This window comes from Dendrobium catenatum, unplaced genomic scaffold (genome assembly GCF_001605985.2).
Source record: "Dendrobium catenatum unplaced genomic scaffold, ASM160598v2 original_scaffold_67303, whole genome shotgun sequence".
Taxonomy (NCBI): Eukaryota; Viridiplantae; Streptophyta; class Magnoliopsida; order Asparagales; family Orchidaceae; genus Dendrobium; species Dendrobium catenatum.
The window spans coordinates 730,109-756,431 of NW_021385752.1; the positions used below are offsets into that span (position 1 = coordinate 730,109).

General features: G+C 35.9%; 1 protein-coding gene across 1 annotated transcript in view; it reads right to left on the bottom strand.

Annotated features, from left to right (window-relative positions):
• Positions 1-20,776: 20,776 nt before the first annotated feature.
• LOC110101784 overlaps positions 20,777-26,323 on the bottom strand; it is a 32,179-nt gene continuing 26,632 nt past the window's right edge. The window contains exon 5 of the mRNA XM_020829846.2: positions 20,777-21,078. Coding sequence (XP_020685505.1) covers positions 21,030-21,078 — 49 coding nt within the window. The 3' untranslated portion in view covers positions 20,777-21,029. The remainder of the gene's footprint in view (positions 21,079-26,323) is intronic.

Here is a 26,323-nt window from a genome sequence, read left to right on the forward strand (position 1 = left end):
ACACTATTTACGAAGGCACTAGTGAAATCAAGCAATCCAGATTGAATACTTTAATACATGATTATGAATTATTTTGCATGAAACCTTATGAGATAATCTTAGACATATATAGTAAGTTTATTCAAATTATGAAATCATTACATTCTTTACGTAAAGAATTTTTGAACTTTAAAAAAACTAATAAAATTTTACGTTCTCTACTTGATAAGTTTGAAGCCAAAGTTTTTATAATTTGTGAATCAAAAAATTTGAATGAATATTCTATTAATAATTTGATTGCCTAAAAAGAAAGATTGCTTTTTTTAGGAGCCCGCCTACTCATTGCCTACAAGTAAAGTTTGAGCCAAAGACTTTTGGATGTAGGTGAAACGATAGTGTTACATATTGAAAATAGGGAGAAAAGTGACTTAGTTGGTAATGAAAGCGATGACTTATCAAGCAAACATGAAATCTCACTAAAGCATAAGCATCAACAAAAGTGGAATAAAGGTAAAAATGGTAAGAACGTTAATATTTTTTTTTATGTTATTTTCTTTGGATGTAGGAAACCTAGATATATGAAAAATCAGTGCCCTAATTTGAGAGCTCTTCCTGCAAAAGAAAAGGATAAAGCTAATCAAATTATAATCAGGATAAATAATGAAGAGCAAAAAATCTCCTAGACAGACCTAGCTTTTGAATCATAATACCAGGAGCAAGATGATGTTTAAAGCATTATTTGTGTGTTTATTTGTTTGTGTATGCATGTTTTTTTTTATTTTTTTATTTATTTTCTGTTTTTTTCCTTTGGTTTATTCTTTTTCGTTCTTTTTTTTTTTCTTTTGTTAAATTTTTTAAAATTTTCTTCACTTTTTCTTCTTATGATGTTCTCTGTGATCAACACACACATTTCATATTTTTGTTTCGTATACACTTTCGAAAACCAAATCTTTTTTAAAGGTTATTTTTTTTTCTTTCTAAAAATAAAAAATCTACTTTCTATTTTTTTGATTTTTTATATAAATTTTGGTTAAATTTTCTAAAAATAGTTAAAGGAAGGAAACTCATGATTTTATCTCTCTATCTCTTCTCTTAAAGAGGTTATTCTACTTTTGATTCAAAACCTTCATCATATTATAAATTAAATTCTAAAATTGATTTTTTTTCATCTTCCTATATTTTGTCTATCGCATAGGAATCTTTTATAAGTTGTTGAATCTACCTCATAATTTTCTTAATCAAGTAGTTCATTTTGTTAATAGAATGAGTTAGCTTTAGATTTTAAAATTTCAGAAAGGTAGCACTTTTGATTGAAAAAAAAAATTGGTCATTGACTCCAAATCAAAAGATGTGCAATGATGTCAAATTGAAAAAGATACATAAAGTGAATCAAAAGTTAAAAGATACGCAAAGTGCGCCAAATAACTGAGAAGAGGCATAAAATGAGCCAACAAAATGTAAGTTAATCTTTCTTGTACTTCTTAAAGCTTAAGAAAGCCCTTGGCATATTTGATACTTGAGCTTGAAAATCATGATTCTTGATTCACCAATTTTTATATTAATCTTCTATTAGATATATTTTATGAAAGCAGTTTTCAAAAAAGCAGTGTTTCTTTTTCTAATTTGTTTCTTAATATAGATATTGAATTAAAATTTTTTTGAGCCTTTAAAAGAATTTGATCTTGGATTAACAATTTCTAAATTTCTAGCATTTCTGGGTTATACATTGTCAATACACTCCTTATTAAGTTTTTGAATAAAATCAAGAGGTAACTTTTTCATTTTAAGAATATTCGATTTTTTCATGAGATCAGGGATCGTTTTGTTTTCATTTTTAATTGTTTGTGCGTCTTCTCTTTTTGATAATGTTAAAGGGAAGGAACGTACTATTGTATTTATATCTTTTTATATCTTTTTATTTATATCTTTTTTTTTAAATAAAAATAAAATTCTTATTTCCCTTAATTTTAATTTTTTATTTTATATATATATATATATATATATATATATATAACAAACATTTTTTATTTCCCCTAATTTTAAAGTTTTATTCTAGTGAGGGGAATATTTGTAGAAAATATTTTCAACTTTACAAATTCAATCATTAATATTTGTCATCATCAAAAAAGGAAAAAATTTTTGCAACTCCTACTTATGAGTTAATGTTTTTGATCATAACAAATATTGTGGATCACTTTCTATTATTTACTTGTATTTACAATATAATTTTATTTGTGTGTATACTAACATTTCATGATTACAGTGCACCTTTCAAGGCTCAAGATTTAATAGAACAAGTTTTATTTATAATATTCATTGATGTATTTCTTAGTCATGTCCTGTAAGGGTGTTTGCTTTCTTGTAACCTTGCACTTAATTTTTTGTCTGCTTTTTAGAGTCATCTGTTTTTAACACATCATCCAGGATGATCCAAAAATTGGCCTTGACGATAAGTTAAAAACAAAAATCTTAATTAGGGCATCCTGATTAAGGCAGCCATCATTAAGCACATCGTCCTAGATGATATTCATATCGGCCTAGACAATAGGCTCAAATCATAAAGAATCAACCGACATATCTACTTAGGTATCTTTTATTTTTGGACATCGTCTAGACATCATCCTGGACGATGCAATGAAATTATGTTTAAATTAATCTGATAATTAAGAAAAGTAATTAAATTTTTATTTCTCAATCATATCATCCTGGATGATCGCAGGATCAGCTGGGACAATCAATTCAAAAACCTTAGTTATTCCTGGACGATTAAACATCGGCCAGCTTCTATTCAAGGCGATGCTCTAGATGATATGTACTGAATTGAACCAATCATCCTGGAAAATTATGAGATTGGGTTGGACGATCAAGTTATTTTTACATTATCCAGACATCCTTCCGGGTGATGTTCTAGACAATATTCAATGATTTGTACTAATCATATAGGACGATATCCTATCATCATGCACGATATGAACAAAAAAACTTCTAATCATCCCAAATCGTCCTGGCTGATTAAGCTAAATTTGTACTTATCGTACAGGACAATAGGAATATCATCATGGATGATAATGTCAGTTTGGTGCATTTAAGAGCCTTTTTAGAGCTCTTTTATTTAAGCTTTCTCAAAGACTTTAAAAGTGTCTTTGGCAACAATTAAAGCTTTGTACTTCTGGAGAAAACTTAAAGAGAGAACTTAAAAGGGAGAGAAGAAAGTGTGGAGTTTGAGAGAGGAAGAAGATCCTTAGAGGGGGTTTCAAGGGAGTGAGGAAGGGGTTTCACATGATTGCTCTGGCGATCTTGTACCTTAATACCATCGGATTCAAGGTTTGTCTTGAGGAAAGTTTTTGGAAGAAGAAGATATCTTTGGTGTCAAAGGACCCGGCTACTCCGCCGCACTAGGGAAGATGGAAGTGATTTTGTAAGGGCTTCTCCGCCTAGCTGTGGGGGCTAAAGGAGAGACACTAAAGGTTTAGTTCAATACTCGGAGGGCGCCTCCGAGGAGCGGATGTAGGTCGGGTTGGACCGAACCACTATAAATATGGTGTGTTTTCTTATTATTGGTTCTGCATTTAATTTCTGCACTGTGATTTCTCTGTGATGAACTTTGGTTTTAGTTTGTGTTTTGATTAAAAAAAATTTAAATACCAATTCAGCCCCCCTCTTGGTTAGCCTTGGACTAGTTTATAAGGGTTTAACATCCCTGTCAAACTTTTAATTTAATGGTGCATTTTCTTATAAGTCAGTTATTAGTGTGTCTAGGGATTCATCTATTGATTCAAAGTCACCACCCAGGTTTACATGTCCCATCTGTGATGCTATATTGGGATCTGACTCATCTATCTTTAGAAAATATAGATGCTCCTCTAAATTTTAATCCATTAGCGACACCATCATACAGGATTCAGGGGCTGCCTCTTCAATGCATTCTTCTTTTGTCATGGTATTTGGCACTACTGAGATAACCTGACATACTTCTATAAGAATGGATTCCTCATCACCTTCTTCAGCTTCATATATTTTAAGCTCTGACATAAAGTCAGTGAGCTTAATAAGTCGCCTCACAGTATAGTAGTATTCATTCAATTTATCAATAATCCATTGAGTTGTAGTTATTTTCTCCTTTGGCTTTTTCAATTTGATCTTCATTCTAGAGGGTTTTATCTTTCTAGATGTTGAAGGACCATCTTGGTTGGAGAATTATTTAGAAGTAGATGCTCGTGTCATAGGCAGAGCTTTAAGATTTATTATCAGCTCAATAGGAGATTTCCACTTCACCCCTAAAACTTCTTCGAGCTATTTCAATATTTTTACAGTCTTTTTGGAGACCGCAATCTCCCATTGCTCTTTTTGAATCGGCTTCTTTTCCATTCTATTTTCTTCAACCGGAGGTATGGAGGAAGTCATAACGACCTTAGTTGATTCATTTTTGGGATTAGTCAAAATATTATTTGATAATGTGAGCTATCCCTTTCGATATTTTATTTCCAACTAATCCTTGAAGACGTAGCAATCCTCAATAGGATGGTTGATTATCTGATGGTATGGATAAAAATTTGGGTCACCGGTGTGCTTCGATTCCTTAGGCCTCTTGCATTCTAGCAGTTCTAAACCCGCTTTTAATGTCTGTCAAAATAACTTGGAGATATTATCTCTTCTAAATGAATATTCTCTGTTCATCTTATCTTTGAGATATGTGAATGTTCTATTACCAATTCTCATTGCTTGCTTCAGGCATTCCACTCCACCTTGGAAGGTCCGTGGCCTATCATTTCCCCCGAGTATTAATTTTGGTTGGGGGTTAGGGTTGTAGGCCCACTTGGGCTTTTTTTTCATATTGTATTAACTGTTTGCCCTTATCTATGTTATAAACCACACATTTTTCTTTATTAGTTTTGAAGAAAAATATAGATACGGACTCACCCCTTCTAACACCTGGGGCCTTAGCCTTCTTTGGTTTATCAGAATGACTCTCTAATCTGGACAAGTTTAGTTTCTCAAACTTTGCCACTCTGTCAAGCAGGTCTTTAAATGTGGTAATGGTAGTCATGCACAAGAATTGTTACATCTTATAATTGATGTTCCACATCAGTAATTTCATGGCATGTTCTTCCTTAAGTTGCTGCTCATATTTCATACTTAAATTATGACAGCGAGTGATATATTTTAGTCACAGATTCATCCCTTCTTTTCTTATACAAAGTAAGGTCAGCGATTGTTATCTTTTCAGTTACACTAACGAATCTCTTCACAAATATAATTTCTAATTCTGCAAAGGTTTTCACAAAATTATTTGGAAGTTCAGCATACCATTCGAAAGCAGCTGAGTCAAGCTACTAACAAATTTTTTTAATAATAGAGCATTATTATCCCTTATGTTCCCACAGGTAGCTTTGAACTGCGCCAGGTGTTGTCTGGGATTTTTGTTGACATCAAAAGTGTTGAATTTTGGTACAGAATATTCCTTTGGATACGGCATTTGATCATACTATGCCGGATACGGGCGACCCTTGCCCATCAACTTCTTCGCCTAATCAACGGCTATAATAGCCTTAATCTTTTTGGTAATGATTCCTTCTAACTATGTAGCAGTCATAATTTTGAAAGTACTTACAACATTTTATGGGGTGGGCTAGCGGGCGGTATTATGGACTTCACAAGCACCTTCAGGAACTCCCCTTACTCCTAATACTTGTGGCACTTTGAAGTTTGGAGGATCCGGAGGAGGATTGGGCATGGGACCGACTGCAGCATTTCTTTGCATCATCTATGTCATCATCATCATTTGGGCCATCATCTCAGTCATTTTATCATTCAACTGAGAGATTTCTCTATCCTTCGCTCTCATTTAACACTTTATTTATCATTGTATATCGGCAAGCATGACATCTTCAGCATCAAACAAATTCTCCTCGACTTCTTCTGTTCATCTTCTCCTTGAGAATGGCCACCTCTGCTAGTGGTAGATCCAACTTCATGGTGATGTCGATATACTTGCCTAGGTGGCAGTTACCAACGATCATCATCTACACCGTCGTCGTAGTAGGCCCCATCATCGGCATTAGTGTGTCTTACCATGTAGATCACTTCCATGTACAAAGTGTTATTTATTTCTTCCTCCATATCTTCCAATATACTCTTCTTCTTTTTCCATGTCTTCTTCCACTTCCATAATTTATTCTCCTCTCTCCTTCAGTACTTGGATCTCTGAGCGACGATGCCACTGGATCTCTAATTCTTGGTTATGTAAGGAGATTTCTTCGACCAGTGACCTATGTTCAAAGTTAGTTAACTCTTTGGGTGGAGTTAGTGAGTGACGGGATCTCTTGGAGGATTCTTCAAGGTGTTGACCATCGGAATGGCCACCATCATGGGCCTTCCTTGGGACCCATTTCTGATGTTGTTTATTATTAGGGGCGGATCTCCAGGAAGTTGCACCAGATTTCACGCCCAAATCATTTCTTCTTTCCCTTCTATCTTCTCTTTCTTCTTTGTGAGGTTTTGGCCTTGAGATTTTCTTTTCTTTTAGCTGGGACCTTTCAGCGGTAGATCCCTGAGCCCAAAGTTCAGGTGTCATGCCTCGATGCTCGTCGCATGGGACATATTTTTTTTCTTCTCTCCACCACAACAGATAAGCGTTATCTTAGTCTCAACCATCAGTGGCCTCTAATATCTTCTTTTCTTCAGTCCTCTCTCTTTCACAGTCTTTAAGACCTTATAGACCTGGACCGATATAGATTCAGGTTCCTTCTTCTTGTGAGGAGTTGGGACTTCAAGCTGTTGGTCCCAAAATGATTTATTCAGCTCACTAGTCGAGCCGTTTATTTTGACCCATTTCAGACCCGCAAACCCATTCCAGGTGGTTACCTCCAGCTCTTGGGCAGGCAATTTAGAGGGATGGGTCGAGAATTGTTGCTGAGTTCGATATTCAGCATTATTTTTTCTCCTCTACCTTCTTGTAAGCCTTCCTCCAAATGAGGAGGCCTCAACATCATTCTTCCCCAGTGCAGGTAACCCGGTTGACAGAGTTGTGGTGTTTGCAGCCACCACAGAAATCCTCTGGCCATGCACAACTCTCTTGGTGGCTGGGGTTTTTGACTGTGAAAGTCGTTCAAACACAGAGCCCTCTTGTAAGGATTTTCAGAAGTAGCAGTGGCCCGCGATGCTAGTAGATGCGTCTAACATGTATCAACTTCAATAGTGGGTCATTGCGTAGGCAGATAAGCATGCGGGGTAAGAGCTCCAGAGGGATGGAGTCTCCTCGCAGGTCTTTAAGTATTCATGTTGGTCATGGGGACAACAGCAGCTCTTACAATAATTACAGGGAAGTCAAGACTATTAAACTAGATGGTAGCCCTAGTGTTGCCAGTAGTGATCATAGCGTTCGCTAGTTAGATGCTAGCACCGCATCCCAATTGAGCTATAAATGCAGTGGTCTGTAGATTCATCTGCACAAACGAAAGGTAAGGGTTAATCATCATCTGATACATCACCCCACACTTTCAAAATGCAGAGACTTACACAATACAGAAATGAAAGTAGATAACATTAGAAGGCAATTAAAATAAATTTAAAATTTTATTAAATACATTATCTCAATGAATTTATTGAATGATCATTTTTTTAGAATATTTTAAATTTTAATTCTTTAAATGATCACTTTGGAAAAGTTAAGAATTTATACTCATATTAATTTTTGTTGTTACTACATCATTGAGACGACTAGCCAAAGATGAAAAGAGAAACCAATCCCCAGTTGAGTCACTAGAAATCTGTGGGCTCTAAAAATTCAGCCCCGGCCTCCGCCCGCTTTACTATTTCTTCAAGGGAGTTTTAACGAATTTAGTTCTTGTGTAAATTTTAGGAAGGAAGATGGGTTTGTAGGTAAAACACTACCCAGAGATTTCGCCCTCATTTTGTGAAGACTTTATAGTCTAAGTTCTGGTTTCTTATAGGTGCAAGCCTCTATAGTTAATTACCCCTCCCGCCTATAAGAGAGAACTTTTAATTAAAGCTAGTCATCAATCAGATACATTATATCTATAGATACTTAGTATCAGGCATATAGTAGCAGCATGAGTATTTGGAATGATTGGAGAATTGATATTTAAAATTAAAATTTTACCATCTTATACTTAAAGCGGATGGTGGGGGAATGGATGATAGACCCGATCAAGATTATATAGTTTTTTCATCCCAGACCATCGTGGTCCCTAGTCTACTTAGTCAGAGGAGGTAGTCAACCCAACATAATAGAAGGATCCTTCTCAGCATCCACGGGTTACTTCATCCAAGGGGACCTTGTAGACCTGAGTTGGATGTTTGTCTAAGGGGATAAATTTAAATCCACCTTTGCTAACAGAGGGACTTATGTCCTATCGATCATTTCTTATTTATTCATATCTCAATGATTATATGCCACTAAGGAATGTATTGGCTCTGGACATAACTATTATTTTGTGATGCCATTTAGTAGCAAAACCACTCAGTTCAGAGGGCCCCGGATCATAACAATTTATCCTGCAGTGCCGTTTGGCTACAATATTACTGATTAGAGGACACATACCATGTCCTTAATGGCATGAGATTGTTTGAGAATGGATCATAGTGATATTTTCGACTATGTAATAGCTATGTATGAGCTGAAATAGTATTTCAATTTGTCCACCTCAGCATACTGTTACAGATGGTGGATGAATTTTGCTTTAAGTAATTGATGGTTGAATTTTAATTTTAAATGACTTGGACATGGATGATTCTTAAAATTTGGATTTTGGATCTTTGGATGTCATTTTAAAGTATTTGTGAACCCCTCCGGTTTAGATAAGCATTTAATACGGCCATCATCGAGGTGTATGGGATCATTTTCATTTGAAAATATTTACATTTTATGGATAAACCTTGACAACTCTACTGAGGTGTCGACAGAGGATTGTGTTTCATAAGCTTTATGCCTTTATTATTGAATTATCTTGATTATAGGCCTTGAAATTTCAATATGAATATATTAAGATAAATATATCGGTCGCCATAATCGTGTATTTATTTAATGGTTTGAACCATGTCGACTCCTATTGATCAGCATAGAAGGATCGGGTTTAAACTTGAATTCACATATTGACCCGCGCAGCATCCGTAGATGTCATTTGAAAGTTTGTTAGGGATGTTAAGCCCTATAGAACTAGCCCAAGGCTAATCAAGAGGGGGGGTGAATTGGTATTTTAAAAAATTCTTTAGGAAAAGCACGAATACAAACCAAATCACCACAAAAAATAAGTGCAGAAGAAAATAAATGCGGAAGCAGTAAAAAACAAGAACACAAGGGTTTATAGTGGTTTGGTCAACTCGACCTACGTCCACTCCCCAGAGGTGCCCTCTGAGTATTGCAGTACAATCGTGACTCTTCTTTAGCCCCCATAGCTAAGCGAAGAAGCCTTTACATGCACCTCTTTTTGCCACACCCGGCAAGGAAGAGAACCTTCCTCCTTTTGCTTCCTCCTGAAGCAGGCAGAGAACCTCGATCGCTTGCTGGAACTTACCTCTCCCAACCCTTCCAAAGACAAGAGACTCTAGGGAAGAAGAAGTGAAACAATGCTTGGAGCAACTCTTGTGAATCCCCTCACAGGCTCTCCCTCACAAGATCCTCTCTCTCTCTCTCCCTCTCTCTCTCCCTCTCTCTCTCTCTCTCCTTTAGGTTTTCTCAGGTCAAAACGGCAGCCAAGGATTTTCAAAAATATTGAACAAGAGCTCTTAAATAGAAGAGCTTTCAAAGGAGCTCATTAATTGCAAGTTGCCGACTATATCATCGAGGACGATATGGAAATCATCCTGGCCGATCAGTACAAATCCCATGAGATCGGCCAGGGCATCGCCCTGAATCCAAACTAGACGATTAAAAAGTGGCTTGATCGTCCAGGACGATCTAACAGGCCGATTAGTTCAAATTAGAGGAAAATTGTCCAGAGCATCGCCCTAAATTTGTGCTGGCCGATTTTTATCGTCTAGAAGAAACTAAGGTTTTTGAATAGATCGTCCTGGCCGATCCTATGATCGTCCAGGACTATCTGATCATTTCAATTATATTTAATTACTTCCTAGATTTGTCTGATTAATTAAGGCATAATTATGAATATCGACTAGGCCGATCCAAGATCGTCCTGGCCGATTGTCAAAAATACATAATACCTTAATTGTTTATGGCGGAAATATCTTTCTGTTTTGAGCATATCATCCAGGCCGATACAAGTATCGCCCAGGTTGATTGGCTAATGACGGCTGCCTTAATTAAGAACCCCTGATTAGAACTTCTGTTTTGAGCCCGATCGTCCAGGCCGATGTAAATATCGTCCTGGCCGATTTGATTAAAAATAGAAATTCTAACTCTCTCAAGTGTGTGTACGTGTGTGTAGGGTTACTTAGCATCAAACTCTTTGAACATTACAAATTGACTCAAGAAGAGAAAAAGCAAAATACAGACTGACTCAACCCTAACCTACGCAATCTTGAACTGGCTTGATTTGTCATCTGATTTCTTGGCCCTGAAATATCAGTTATAAGAAAAGAAATCATAGTGTTTGCTAATCATCAAAAGTGTAATTCATGAAACAACAGATTTGTAACAATATCCCCCTTTTTTTATGATGGCAAACACAAGTAGGAAAATCTCAGTAAAAATAGCAGTTCATTAAAAATTTCAAAGTTACAAGCATCAACTCTTCCTACCACATCCTACTCCCCCTTTTGTCATCACAAAAAGAGGGTCCTATACACACATAAAGAAAAAAAACACAACAGAAACTAAGATAAACTACAGAAAATAAAAAACAGAAAACAAAAACTAGAAAAATGAGGGATCCTGATCATCAGATGGAGGTGGTGGAGGTGGCTGCTGAAAGTAGCCAGCTAGCGTAGTAAATTGAGCATTGAACCAGGCGATGTCCTGGTCATGCTGCTACTGCTGGTGAGTAAGTGAATAGTTGTTAAATGATCAATGTATCGAAAGATTAGATCAGTAGCATTAAATTCTCTCCGGGCCATGATGAAAAAGGTAGTCAAAGAAAGTAGAGGAGTGATATGGATTCGGTCCCCGGCTTTTAGAATGATGGAGGTGCGAAGGACATGCTGAATTATCCTAGCATCTTTGAATAAAGAGCTAGTCTCTCCAACATGAAAGGGTGTGTTGGTTTGGCAAAAAAAATGATTTGCCGTGGACTAGTCAAAATCAGGATCTGAAATGATTATATGTAGCTTATCCCCGGTGGTGGATAGCTGCAAAAGTTCAGCACAGTCCTGATATGTAATCTCGACGGGGCATCAATTCACATAGGAGGTCAGGGCTATGAAAGTAGAATTTATACGAAGATTTGCATAAAATTCTAACATAAGTTCTGAGGAAAAAGGGACAGTGAGGGTAAGAATAAAACAGAGAGAAGTGTGAGCAAAGAGATCAATTACCGAATATGAAAGGTGGGCAGCATTGATTGTTCTGGAAAGGGTGATGCCATATTCTTTGTAGCGACGGTAAGCTGCTTGATCCTCCACTTCCCTAAATCGAGGGTCCAGAGTGGCCCTTGAGGAACTTCCAGAAGCTTGTCAGACTCACTTCCCACCAGCCATAGCAAGAAATCAGTTAAGAAAACATAAGAGAAGAAAAAGGTTGAGGTGAAAATAATGGCTGGAATGGCCTGATTTTAAAGAAACGGCCATATCGTCCAGTACGATCGCTGAATCATCCAAGACGATCGCAGAATCGTCCAGGACGATTTGGTTCAATTATTGCGTACAGGCCGATTGGTCAAAAAGGTGATCCGATCGGCCGGGCAGATCAGATATCGGCCAGGACAATTAAACACATACGATCATCCCGAGGAGTCAAGCCGGACGACAGTTGAAAAAGTAGATCGTCCGGCCGATTAGGTGTATCATCCAGGACGATGCATAATAATTGATTGTACCGGCCGAAGTTAAAACGTTTTAAATCTGTGTCATGTGTATCGTCCAGGACGAACAATGGATCGGCTAGGACGATTGTCTAATAATGGATCGTCCGGGGCCGATTTTAAAGATTTAAACGTGCTGATACGTGAATCGTCCAGGATGATCTAGTGTATCGGCCAGGATGATGACCATAAAATGCATCGACCAGAATGAAATATGTTATTTTTCATGACTATCAACATGATTGCAACAGAGTTCGATCAGATCGTCCAGGACGATAATTCCAGGACGAAGAGTTACAGTAAGCACAGAAAAGTTCAGCATATGGAAATTTGAAGAGTAATTATCCTATCGTCCAGGACAATAAAGTTATCGGCCAGGACGATGTGACAAGAAATTTGAATCCAATGAAAAGATGTTGATGATCAAAGCCCTAAAAAATAAATGACTCACAATACAAAGCTAGAAACAACAATAAAAAGGCTAAAAAAACTAGAAAGAAAAAGAAAAACGAAGAAAAGGAAAAGTTTTCTTATTTTTTGTTTTAATTTTTTTTTTTTAGCAAAGTATCCATATGATAAATTTCTCAAACAATTAAATTTTAGAGATTCAAAAGATCAAAGAGTTAACAAGTCAAAATTTGAAAAAGGTAGAATATCTAATCTTGTTAATCCCTAGCTCAGACATTTTTCAGGGCAATAATTTTTTTTTTTTAACAAAAGGTCTAACTCAGAAAAACTTTACTGGGTAAAAATAAGATCTAATCAAAACTTGGTTACAAAGAAAATATCTTATAAATAATATAAGAAAGTAATTTTTCTCAATCATGGAATTTTGAAATCAAGCCTTTGAAAGCATCAAATAATCAATGAGTTCTTTAAGTTTTAAGAGTTCAGAAAAGAGATAATAGCTTGTATTTAGTGGGCTCATTTATGCCTCTTGTATCTTTGATTTGGCTCTTTGAGCATCTTGATTTTTATACACATTTGTGTATATATATTTTTCATTTCAAATTTGCATCTTTACCACTTTTCCTCTTAATTCTTTCAAGCTAAAATCTCTTTAACAAAAATACCTAAAAAGAACCTTAGTTGTGAGTATATCCTCCAAATATTAGAGAATAGGAGCTCTCTCTAACATAGGGAAGAACAAGCCACATAACAAAATCATAATCATGTGATAAATGCAATGGCAAGATTTCAATTAACTTGAAAGATATATAAGAACTTTGGATATTATGCACAAGATAGATTATTATAGCAAGATAAAAAGAATCTTAGTTTCAAAAACCAGTTGTCAATATGAGATAGATTTTTTTCTAGAAAAGAAAATTATGTCACTAAAATAGGTAAGAGGTAGGGAAACCATCAACGATTTTTCTCCCTTTATCCGATTTAGATATGATAATCAATGGCTTTAAATCTTCAAAATCTAAAAGCTTAAAAAATAATTATATAGAAAACCAATCATAAAAGTAAAGCGAAAATAAAACAATCTAGAACAACAAAAAGCTAGCACACAACAAAAAATAACACAAAATTAATTAAAAAACATTTCAAGAAATTATGAAGCAGCAAGTTTAAGTAATTATGAGCTGCGAGCCTTCATATGTCTAATTATCCTATGCTCCCACGAGGTCTTTGGTGAGAGCACACCTGCAAAACTCAACAACAGTCAGATTTAGGAACCCAAACTAGTTTGGGTCCCTTCTTAGGAAAAGTAGAATATAATGCAGGTGTGGTATGCTGTAAATCATGTACCTTAGGTCTCCACACCTAATGTGTACTACGGTGAACGGTGCAAGTGTGTGAGATGTGTCCTAGCATGCCACAAGAAAAACATCTAACTCCAGCAAAATGTTTTCTTAAATGATTTGAGTTATAATGCCTCTTCCTAGGTTTTGGCTTTGGATTCAAAGTGAGAGTCTTCCAATTTCCCTTAAGTGAGTCCAAATCATTTTTAAGCCTCGAGTTATTATTTTTTAAGATATCATTATGAACCCTCAAATCTTTTTCTATCTCTTTAGATTTATTAAAATCATATTTAAGTGGGGTGTGTGAAACTTTTAATGCATCATGTTCATCAATTAATTTCAAATGTTTTTTATTTAAATCATCAAATTCAACTAGTAGAGCCATGTGATTTGAATTAATCGTAGAATGATCTTTGAGAATAATTTCATATTCTTTTTGTAAATTCAAAAGCTCTAACTTTAAACTAGCATGAGTCTTCTTGAGTTTTTTGTATGATGCATGAATTTTCTCACAAATTTCAAAAAATTGATCATAAGTTGGTTTACATTCCTCTTCATTATTGCTTTGCTCAAGATGGTCTTCCCCCATTAAGCACAGGTTTGTTGTCTCTTCCTCAGGTTCAGTCTCAGAAGAATCTGATGCAGATTCTGCCCAGAATACTTTTTGAACTTTTTTCTTGTCCTTCCTGAACTTGGATTTCTCCTCACCCTTTTCCTTTTCTTTGCTTGAGTGATCTTGAAGTGTAGGACAATCGGCTTTCATATGTCCAAGCTTCCTGCATTCATAACAAACAACATCAGAAGATCCTTTAGAATATTTGTTATCCTTACCTTTTCTCCAATGATGCTTTTGCTTCTTCCTTAGAAAGTTTCTGAATTGCCTTGAGATGAAGGCAACTTCATCGCTCTCAGACCCAGAAGAATCGGAGTCAGATTTGTGTGCCTTAAGTTCCATCGTTTTCTCTTTCTTTTTCTAACCTGCATCAAGATTTCTATGATTCACCCCTTGCTCGTAAGCAATGAGCGAGCCAAGTTAGTTGTCAATCGAATACGTGTTCAAATCCTTAGATTCAATTATAGCAGTGATTTTAGCATCAAACGATGAAGGCAAGCATCTCAAAATTTTGTTTACTTTTTCAAAATTCGAAAGTTCTCTTCCTAAGGTATGCAATGAAGTAAAAATTTAAGTAAACCTTGTATACATGTCAGAAATAGATTCAGAAGGTTTCATACGAAAAAGTTCGTAGTCATGCAAGAGAATATTCAAACGAGATTGTTTCTTCATTGGTTCCTTCATAAGTGATACACAATTTATCCCAAAATTTTTTATAAGTTTTGCTAGTGGAGACACGCATGTAATTCTCAGACTTTAAAGCACAGAAAAAATAGTTCAAATATTTTGCATTCAATTGAGCTAAATCTCTTTCATTGAAAGTCCATTCATTAAAAGCAACTTCTGTTTTAATTCCGTTAATTTCACGAGAAGGTGGAGAATACCCTTCTTTAATAAGCATCTACATACGATAATCAGTAGATTGTAAAAATGTTGACATGCAGGTTTTCCAAAAATCAAAAGGTAGGTTATCAAACAAGGAAGGTCGTGTAATTGAATAACCTTCAGTAATATTTCTATTCCCAAAGTTAGCCATGGATCAAATTCAAAAAGTTTTCAAACTTAAATTTTTTAATCCCGCTCTGATACCACTTGAAAGTTCGTTAGGGATGTTAAGCCCTATAGAACTGGCCCAAGGCTAACCAAGAGGGGGGGTGAATTGGTATTTTAAAAAATTCTTTAGGCAAAGCACGAATACAAACCAAATCACCACAAAAAAATAAGCAAGAAAGAAAATAAATGTAGAAGCAGTAAAAAATAAGAACACAATGGTTTATAGTGGTTTGGTCAACTCGACCTACGTCCACTCTCCGGAGGTGCCCTCCGAGTATTGCACTACAATCGTGACTCTCTTTTAGCCCCTATAGCTAGGCGGAGAAGCATTTACAAACACCTCTTTTTGCCACACCCGGCAAGGTAGAGAACCTTTCTCTTTTTGATTCCTCGTGAAGCAGGCAGAGAACCTCGATAGCTTGCTGGAACTTACCTCTCCCAACCCTTCCAAGGACAAGAGACTCTAGGGAAGAAGAAGTGGAACAATGCTTGGAGCAACCCTTGTGAATCCCCTCATAAGCTCCCCTTCACAAGATTCTCTCTCTCTCTCCCTCTCGTTTAGGTTTTCTAAGGTCAAGACAACAGCCAAGGATTTTCAAAAATGTTGAACAAGAGCTCTTAAATAGAAGAGCTTTCAAAGGAGCTCATTAATTGCAAATTGCCGACTATATCGTCTAGAACGATATGGAAATAGTCCTGGCCGATCAGTACAAATCCCATGAGATCGGCCAGGGCATCGCCCTGAATGCAAACTGGACGATTGAAAACTGGATTGGTCATCCAGGCCGATCAGTTCAAATCAAAGGAAAATCGTCCAGAGCATCGCCCTGAATTTGTGCTGGCCGATTTTGATTGTCTAGAAGAAACTAAGGTTTTTGAATAGATCGTCCTGGCCAATCCTGCAATCGTCCAGGACGATGTGATCGTATCAATTATCCTTAATTACTTCCTTGATTTGTCTGATTAATTAAGGCATAATTGTGAATATCGTCCAGGCCGATCCAAGATCGTCCTGGCCGATTGCCAAAAATACAGAATACCTTAATTGTTTATGGAGGCAATATCTTTCTTTTTTGAGCATATTGTCCAGGATGATTGGCTAATGACGGCTGTCTTAATTAAGAACCCCTGATTAGAACTTCTGTTTTGAGCCCGATCGTCCAGGACGATGTAAATATCATCTTGGTCGATTTGATTAAAAACAGAAATTCTAACTTTCTCAAGTGTGTGTGTGTGTGTAGGGTTACTTAGCATCAGTCTCTTTGAACATTACAAATTGACTCAAGAAGAGAAAAAGCAAAATACAGACTGACTCAACCCTAATCTACGCAATATTGAACTAGCTTGATTTGTCATCTGATTTCTTGGCCCTGAAATGTCAGTTATAAGAAAGGAAATCATACTGTTTGCTAATCATCAAAAGTGTAATTCATGAAACAACAGATTTGCAACATCATTTATGTACTTATAACACACATTAGGATTCATGCGGGTTATGATTGCACTTGCCCCTTATGTACCTTTATGTACCTATATATATACAAACTATGGTGCATCTGTTGGGGTATTTTTGTATTCATTTGTGAACATTGTGTTGTACCTATGATGAGCTTTTGTAGTAGTTCATAAGAACTTGCATCGACAGCCTATTCTCCACATTCACTTGTAGGAGAGTAATGTGCTTGTTTGGATGATAGATACATACATCATAATCAATTATTGATGTCTTCATATGGTTTGCAATTTTTGTTTATCTTCACTTATGCTTAAACTATGAGTGCTCATATTGATCATTGCCTGAAGATGCGTTAAATCCAATGCCACTAGTCCATTATCATGTCCCAAAGAGCTCATGCCATGGCTTTGTGATCAAACATATCCTTCACAATCTTCCTATTTCTTGCAAACAAGTTATACTTGTAAATTATTTGCCCTTATATATGATATGTAATGAACTTGATATCCCCATTCATTAACATCTTCATCTTAATTGAAATGACCCTTACAAGTTAATTGTCATTGTTCAAAAAAAGTCATGGCAAAATTTGGAATGAATGTATGCATGGATCCTTGCACATTTTCATGAGATTTGAATGAATGGTATTCTTTAGTTAGCATTTCCATCCAAATGGAATAATAACTCTAATATATTTCATTGATGTTATTGAGTAAATGATATTTTACAAATCTTTTTCTCCTTAAATGTTCATTTGGATAATCAAGATCATTTATCATTTGTAGTTTTAGTGTAGTTATGCATTTATTACTTAGAAGTCCAATTGATTTGCATTTTAATTTACACTGTGCATTCTCCAATTCAATGTCTGGTTCCCTGCTGTTCAAAGTTGATCCAAGTTCTTTGTTGTTAAAGCTATGTTGATGCCCACTATGCTTGATTCAAATCAAGTCCAAGTTCACAAGTCCTTGCATGTTCTTATAGTCAGTTCATATCAAGCTAAAGTCCAAATTTGTAAATCCTTTGATGTTCACAATTTTGCAAGTTCAATTTCAAGTTCTCTGTTAGTCAAGCTCAATTCCAAATCAAAGTCTCATGTGATCTTTTAAGACCAAATCATATTCGAGTCAAAGTCCAATTCGTTTTTTTTTTTGCTGCAAGTCCATGTTCATATTAAATTTTATTTAACTTAGGTTCAAGTATTTTTATAAATCATTTTATGACCAAATGCAAGTCCAAATCAAGTCTTGTGTTCATCCGAAATTTCGGCAACCTCCCAGCGTCTTCCCCGTTTAGGGGAAAACTATAGGTGTCTGGGCATTCCCACCACGCGCAATAAAAGCGTGCATGATAGGTGGCCATAGACACTGTGGCCGTGGTTTTCATTCCCACCATGTGCAATAAATTGTGTATGGGGTCTTCGAATGTACATGACTTAAAATATAATTGGCTTTTCCTTTGCTCGAGGGTACTTATAAATGACCCCGACTCACCGCAAGTGTTGCACCGGGTTCCCATCCCAACACGTTCAATAAAGGCATCTATAGGTGATTTTTCGGTGAGCCACAAATGTCGAAATGAGGCTTTAGGTGATTACTTGCCTCGTCGTAGGCGTCGCACCGGGATCCCATCCCACCACGTGCAATAAAGGCATGTATATGCAATTTTTTGGTGCGCCACAAACTTCGAGGGCGAGAATTTAAGTTTTACAGAATTCATACCTTCGTGGGATTCGATGGTTTTTGCACGCATATCGAGACAAGCATAATTAATTAAGATTAATAATAATTAATTATAATTAACCTCAATTAATTATAATAAATTAAGATTAATATTAATTAATTTTAATTAGAGATAACTAATTTATAATTAACTTAAATTAATTAACATTTAAAAAATTAATTATAATTAGCCTTAATTAATTATAATTAATTCTATTTAATATATAATTAATTGCATTCAATCTAAAATTAATTATAAATTAATTAAACCTGATGCATAATAAATGAGGAAAATGATGTCATACTAATAATGAAACTTAAAGAGATGATATTATTCAAATTTCCTTATGTAAGGTTCGGGTCTGGATGGTCATGGCCAAAATCTGCCAAAGGTACTCCATTTGAAATGCAATTGTGAAGTCAACAAATTATTTTAGAAGCAAGACCACCATGAACAAACCACTTATCAGAATGGAGTGAAAGCTTAAGCATCAAACCAAAATTGCGCCAAGCCAATCAACAAATATAGGTTTGGCATATGCACCAGTCAATGTATGCATAGCATCGAATACCAATTTGAAGAGCTATGACATATAGTTTCGAACTTCTACAGCTTCGACGTCCGAAAATAGGGGGACAACTGATATATCATCTTAAAATTATGTCGATCGGGCACAAATCTCGAAGCAAAATAAAGATTGGAAACTTAAAAAATTAAATTAGAGACTATCGTAACTCCGAGTTCAGCAAACTTATAGTCAATCTGAACGTCTCAGAAATACGAACTCAACAACACCAAATTCGACCCAATCCGAGCTCAAATTGGTCCAAATCGAAGGCCAGAAGCACATTTGGAAGGTTCAAACCATAATTTTGATTATCAAACATATTCCAAACAAGACATGCTTATAGTCGAATCGAGCGGCTCGACGAGACGAATCCAAGGAGCCCAAGATTGCCAAATTCAGATATCATTAAGACATTCAAATGCCCAATAAACTTTCTATGATCAAAGGATTCAATATCGGTAGTCCATTCAAACCACTCATAATTTACCCTTGATCTTCCTGCTATTTACTGGTCATCCCACTCTCAAAAAATTATAAATAGATCCCTCATTTCTCATAGAGAGGGACCCCAAAGGGGGGGGGGGGGGGGGGGGAAGAAGGGAGCCCAAACAAGAAGCAAGAAACAAGAAGCAAGAAGCAAAGAGCAAGAATAGAAGAGAAGAGAAGGAAACAGAGAAGGAAGAAAGGAAGAGAATGAAGATGCTCCTCCTCGACCATCGTCGAAGTTCTACACGAATACCATCTGACACCAAAGTTCTATCCGGCCGCCGACTAACTTCAGACTCCTACCCAATGTCGGACCTCCGCTCGTCACCAGATTTCTACCCAACGTCGGACCTCCGCTCGTCGCCATATTTATATCCAACATCGAACTGCTACCTGACACCAGACTTCTGTCTGTTGCCAGACTTTCGTCGGACTTCTATCTAACGTTGGACTTCTGTCCATCGATGATCTTTATGACCTCCATCACCCGCCGAATACGATCCTTCCGACATACGTCGCCCATCGACCACGGTCCTTCCGACCAAACGAACACGTCAATAGTGATTTTGTGCATTCCCACCATGCATTGTATTCCATATGATGTATATTTGTTATATCAAGCCAAGGCCTTCCTCCCAATGAAGGACCTCATTTGTAATCAACTGCAAATACTAGTCGATTCATTCGAACTGGGCTAGCCCCCGTGGTTTTTCATCCTTTCCAGGAATTTTTCACGTAAAAATTTTGATCTCTTATTAATGATGCATAATCTCTCTCTTATCTGATTGCGTTTTGAATCTTTATACAAAGCTAAGATATTAAACTTTATATTTCTCTCCCACCGCGAATACTCCAAGATGCAACAATAATAATAATAATAAATACTTGTATCAATATTAAATAAGATAACATTAATAATACTGTTTTTCTTTTTTTTCTAATTTAATATTTTTAAGTTCGGGTACAGTTTGGCAAATTTATGGTTGTTTTCACCATATGTTGCAAGCCAGAATAATTTAATAACAAGAAAATGCATATATTAGAAAAAATAATAAAATTAAAATTTTTTAAAATGCAAGCAATTACTCCAATTTGAAAGTTGTGTGGGTAAAACAAATAAATAAATTATGGTGCAGAGTAAAAGTTTTTTGCAAAATGAACAAAATTGTTTAGCTCATAATTATTTTGAAATTGGGTTACCAAAAAAATAAATTACAAAATAGAACAATATCAATTTTATTCAATTTGCATGTAAATTAAGATTTCACCTAACAAAAATATCATTTATAATTGATTTCACTCCCACATCTATGTATCGTGGAGATCAGCAGGCTTATAAATACGTGCTTCTGGTAGACATTATCAAACCAAGTAGAGCATTTTCAGTAACCCAACTGCTTATAAAGATTTTTTCATACAGAACACTTGGCAGACATGGCAATGAAGAAAGTAATAAGAAGTCACCCTAGTCAAATACCCCCTTTACACCTTCCAGACTCTCTCCTAATGATTCCCTGCAACAGACGAAAAAAAAAATAGTTACCATGATTTCATTGAGCCATGACCGATGTTACTTGCAGTATTTTACATCGGGTGTCTATTTTAAATGCGTTGCGCTTCAATATGTAAATATGCAATCATCTATTATAATAATAAAACAATAAGCCTTGCCACATAGATTGATTTTAGTTAGACATAGATATGATTATAATCTTTTTGAAATGAATTTTCAGTTTAATTCTCTAGTTAACACGCATCACAAATTACGTAAGGATATACAAGCAAGTTATCATTAGAAAATAGGTTCTAAATCTAAATCGTAAGCATATCAGCATACTGATTGTAATAAGCACACTGATCCCATAAAGATTAATGTGTTTTCTACCACAAAGGAAATCTTACAACAAAAATCAGGAGATGAAAAATAACTGAAATTTTCAAAAATAAAAAATAAAAAACTACAATAATCAATCAAATTTAAAACTAAAATTCATTAGGATAAAATACTTCTAAAAATCAAACCTTAGACTAATCTTTAAAATCAATCAACAAACTTGATTAATAAACTGCTTAATTAACTTTTCTTTTTTTTATAATTTATAACCAACTAAATAATTCAACAAAATTGGTTGTTGGGTAACTCAAGCCTACGAGACTATTAAGTTAGCCCCAAGGAGGGTGAAATAAACTCACGGCCTCGGTGATAAACAAAGGTGGTAATCAATTAAATATTAAAATAAAATTTTTTAAATAAATCTTATAATACTAATATTTAAACTTCAATTAAAATCTCACTTTTGTCCTTTAACAAATCAAATACAAGCAACTTTAACTAAATTATCCTACATATGACATATCTAAAACTAAAACGGCCTACTACACATTTAGACTTGTTTGCTAGAACATGACTTCTAGTTCTAGGTTAGGCCAGTGTTTTTTTTTCTTTTATTTCTGTCTCTGTGATGTGGCGCTTTGCATGTGACCCGTGTGCTGTTTGTTTTATTACTTGCTTTAGCTTTCTGTGATACTTTTTCTGTGATGGTTACTTGTTCTTTTTCTGTACTGTGTTGTGAGCAATAGAATACTCATAGGTTATGAATGCTTTTTATATTAATGATGTTTTCTTGCAGGTGGTCGAGCACTCGTGCTCACACAGCGCTAAAGGGGGCTAAAATTTCATAAAATTGTAAAACTTCTTTAGGTGCTTCAGCTACTTAGCCCTCAAATAATAAGAGCATGGTCAAGTGTGATTATTTTAAGCATTTTCATTTTCATATATACAACTGCTTAGATGTTTTGATTATTACTGCTTAGGATAACCCTACAGGAGAGTCTAGATTTTAATTTTTTTTATGTAATGTATTTGGTGTCAATTGTTGTGAAAATCTAAAATAAGGCATTTTTAAATGTAAAGGGGTCCAAGGGAAAAGGAAACCTCTTATTGGGAATTTCTTTTTTCATTTGGACGTCATTTTGGAGGACACCCTACGAGAACCTGAAGGAAGGAAGAAACGATCCATAGACGAATCAAGGAAGTGAAGACGAAGACCGAGATAAAAATGCCTTGTTTTAAGATTTGTGTCATTCCTTAGGATTAGAAACCGGGTTGTTGTCGGTGAAGCCCGGCCACCACTACTTTTCTGTACTCTGTGATATATATTATATGGCACTTGCCATGAACTTTTGATACTTTTCTGTGATTTGTTGAGATGCTTGTTTACTTTGTTTGTGCAGTAGAACTGACATATTTTGTATAGGTTTCTTTCTTCCATGTGCATGTACCTGACGCGCTAGGCTTTTAGGGTTAAAATTCTTCTACTCGTAATTACTAATAAAATTTTAAGAATTAACTCACATAGAAACATAATGATATAGGGAATAGCAGGAATCGTCCGGGGTCGCATGCATCTTAATGCACTCTCTCTTCCTTGCTTATACACTTCCCCGCCTGCAGGTAGAGTCCGGATAATCTAGCCTATGAGGATGAAGTGCTGGACCTGGAGAAGCTTAGTCTTAAAAAAACTATTTTTATAAGCCTTTTTAAAACTTCAAGCATATCTGATTTGGATAATTTAATTAGCATATATTACATTAACAACTAACTAAAATTAAAACTTAATTGCATTAGTCTTAGAAGCATAACATCATTCATAAATGTGGGGTCACTTAGGAACTTCTCTAAATGTCAACCCCAAATTTCAAAAGTTTAACCACCCGCCCATCTTTCATATAGACCTGATATCATGGATTTTATGTGATTATGAGGTTTTAGCTGGCTTCCTTTTCAGGCAAGGTATAACTCCAGGCTACATTAGTTAGGTCGTTGATGTTAGTATCGTGTGTACGATACTACATCTTCTATAAATTTAGGGTCTAAGGCGAGTGGTATGAGTGCACCACTGCACGCCTTATCGGTGGGTAAGCTTTCTATTCTTTCAGAGGCTATAAATCCTACTCATTCGCGTCACACAAATGACGTCACCTCCCTCTTTCTCTCACGCATGCTTGAATGCAATTGTCTCTTCTTTTTCTTCAGTTTACTCTTCTTCAGACAGCCCGAGTGTTGATATGAACCACGTGTGTTGATTAAACTAAATTGGGCCTCTCTTTCCTTTGATTAGGAAAGCCTAGAAATTCCTTTGCGCTAAACCCATTTGAGAAGATAATATAACATCCTTAATCGAGAGTTTTTTTAGATCGAGATCTAAGATGTAATTAATTACGGGGGCTTGCGCCCGTAGGAAACCGATCCCCACATCAAACAAACCCCATTCGAGACTGATGTATCGAATGGGAAAAATCTTGTAAAATTTTGAGTTATATATATTATTATCAATCGAAGTGTGTAGGCGAAAGCAGCTATCTTTCATGGCTAATCGTATGTATGACTCCATCTGCTCTTATATTGGCCTGCTTATGATGAGTATAAAGGTCTACGATCGTTTTGTCCTACGAGATAGTGCAGTCGTATCATTTACATTCAAACCTCATAAGCAAAGTCCTTTCGGAGACCCACATTTCCCATCTTCAGCTGACCTACAATCCTCACCTCAACCATCACCCCATCTTTCTTCTCAATCCACTTTAGCTCCAACCTCACAAGTTCTACTTGTTTCCCGTAATCCAATGGTCACTCAATCTAAAACAAGACATCTAAAGCTCACCACCGTCTTTGATTTCGAGCATTCCGTTATTCAAATTAATCCAACTGCTTATTCTCAAGCTGTCAAAACCCAGTATGGTGTTAGGCTCTGAGTGTTGAATTTGAAGCCTTACAAAATTAAGGAACATGGATCCTTATTCTAGCTTCTCCGCATCATAATCTCTTAGGTAGTAAATGGCTATTTAAAACTAAATTAAACTCTGATGGTACCATTGCCAAATATAAAGCTCAGTTCGTAGCTCATGGTTTCAAACAAGAGCCTAGACTTGATTTTCATGACACCTTCGGTCTTGTAGCAAAATTCCCTACCATCCGCATTTTTCTTACAATTATAGTTACATATTATTGGAACATCCTTCAACTAGATGTTTCAAATGCCTTCTTACATGACCAACTGGACAAGAAGGTTTATATGAAACAGCCACCTGGATTTGTGGATTTATAATAACCAAATCATGTTTGTTTGCTTCGGAAGGCAATATATGGACTTAAACAGGCTCCAAAGCAGTGGTTTTCTACATTCTCCTCCTACTTAATTGACTATGGCTTTGTTGCAAACCCTATTGATCCTTCTCTACTATGATATCATCACCAAGGTTCTATTCAGCTCTACATACTTGTTTATGTAGAGACATTTTATTAACAGGCTCACATGATTTAGCTAATAAGGCTCTGCTTTCAGCTCTTCACTTACGATTCGATATGCGTAATCTTGGCCTCGTAAGCTACTTTCTTGGATGCAGGTCACCTATCAAACCTACGGGATTCACATTAGTCAATCCAAATATGCGTTGGATATTGTTCAACACGCTGGCATGACAAACTACAAAACAATTCAAACTTTGTTGCCTTCTAAGCATCCGCTTTTAACAACTGAATCAAATCTTAACCCACAGCTTGCATTTTATCGCACTATAATAGGCAGCTTGCAGTATCTCACTATCACTTGTCCAAACATTATATTTGTTGTCAACTATTTGTGTCAATACATGCGCAAACTAGAACATCATCACTTTTAGCTCCTCAAACGAGTAATTCGTTACATCAAAGGTACTCTACAATTCGGATTACTAATTTCCCAATCTTCACTTGTTCTTCAAGCTTATTCTGATTCTAATTGGGCTGCAAATTTTTTGGATCGTCGGTCAATCACCGAATATTGAGCCTTTCTTGGTGCCACTCTCGTCTCCTGATGTGTGAAGAAGCAAACTGTTGTTGCCTGATCCTCCACGGAGGTTGAATACTGGGCATTGGCTACCACCGCATGAGATATTATCTATCTGTCTTCGTTCACTACTACAGGATTTTCACATCAAGTCAGCTCCAACAAAACTCCTTTGTGACAATGTATTTGCTCTAGCATTAGCCAATAACCCAGTGTTTCATACTCGCATTAAGCATATAGAAATTGATTGTCACTTTATTAAATACTGCATCAAACAGCATCACAACTCTATTCATCACATTGCTAGTGAAGATCTAGGTACAGATCTATTTACTAAATCACTCAGCTACCTTCAGTTCAACCGGTTCCACACCAAGATGACAATTCAACCACCCATTGTCACCATGAGGGGGTCAGATAAGAGGAAATGATACGCATTCTCAGCTATAGATAAGTCGGCTCAATGATCCATGTGACCTGCTGCATCATCTCTATGCTACAGCAGCCGTCTGCTCTCTGTGTCGTTCGATCTCTGAGCATTTCATCTTCACCATTCATCTATAACTAACTGAGCTACAGGGATATAAGATTATAGTTGTATATATATACAGTATTACATTTTACAGTGGTTAAGGGATGAATTAATGAAAAGCTTGCTACATAATTTCTGCCCTGTTCTTCTATCTTGCTTTTCTCTGTTTTATATTAGTTGCAGATTACTGTTCAACAATTTGCCATATTCATACAACGTATAATGTGATGGAAATGATATACTGTAAGATGATTATGCCCAATGTAAATAAAAAACCCATTCCGAAGGTGTTTCGATCACTAAACAATGCAAATATTACTTGAGGCCCTGATTGGTTAGAACTGCAAAAATTAGGTATTTTGACACTAAGTACAAATATCTCTTTCCGAAAAAAATTTC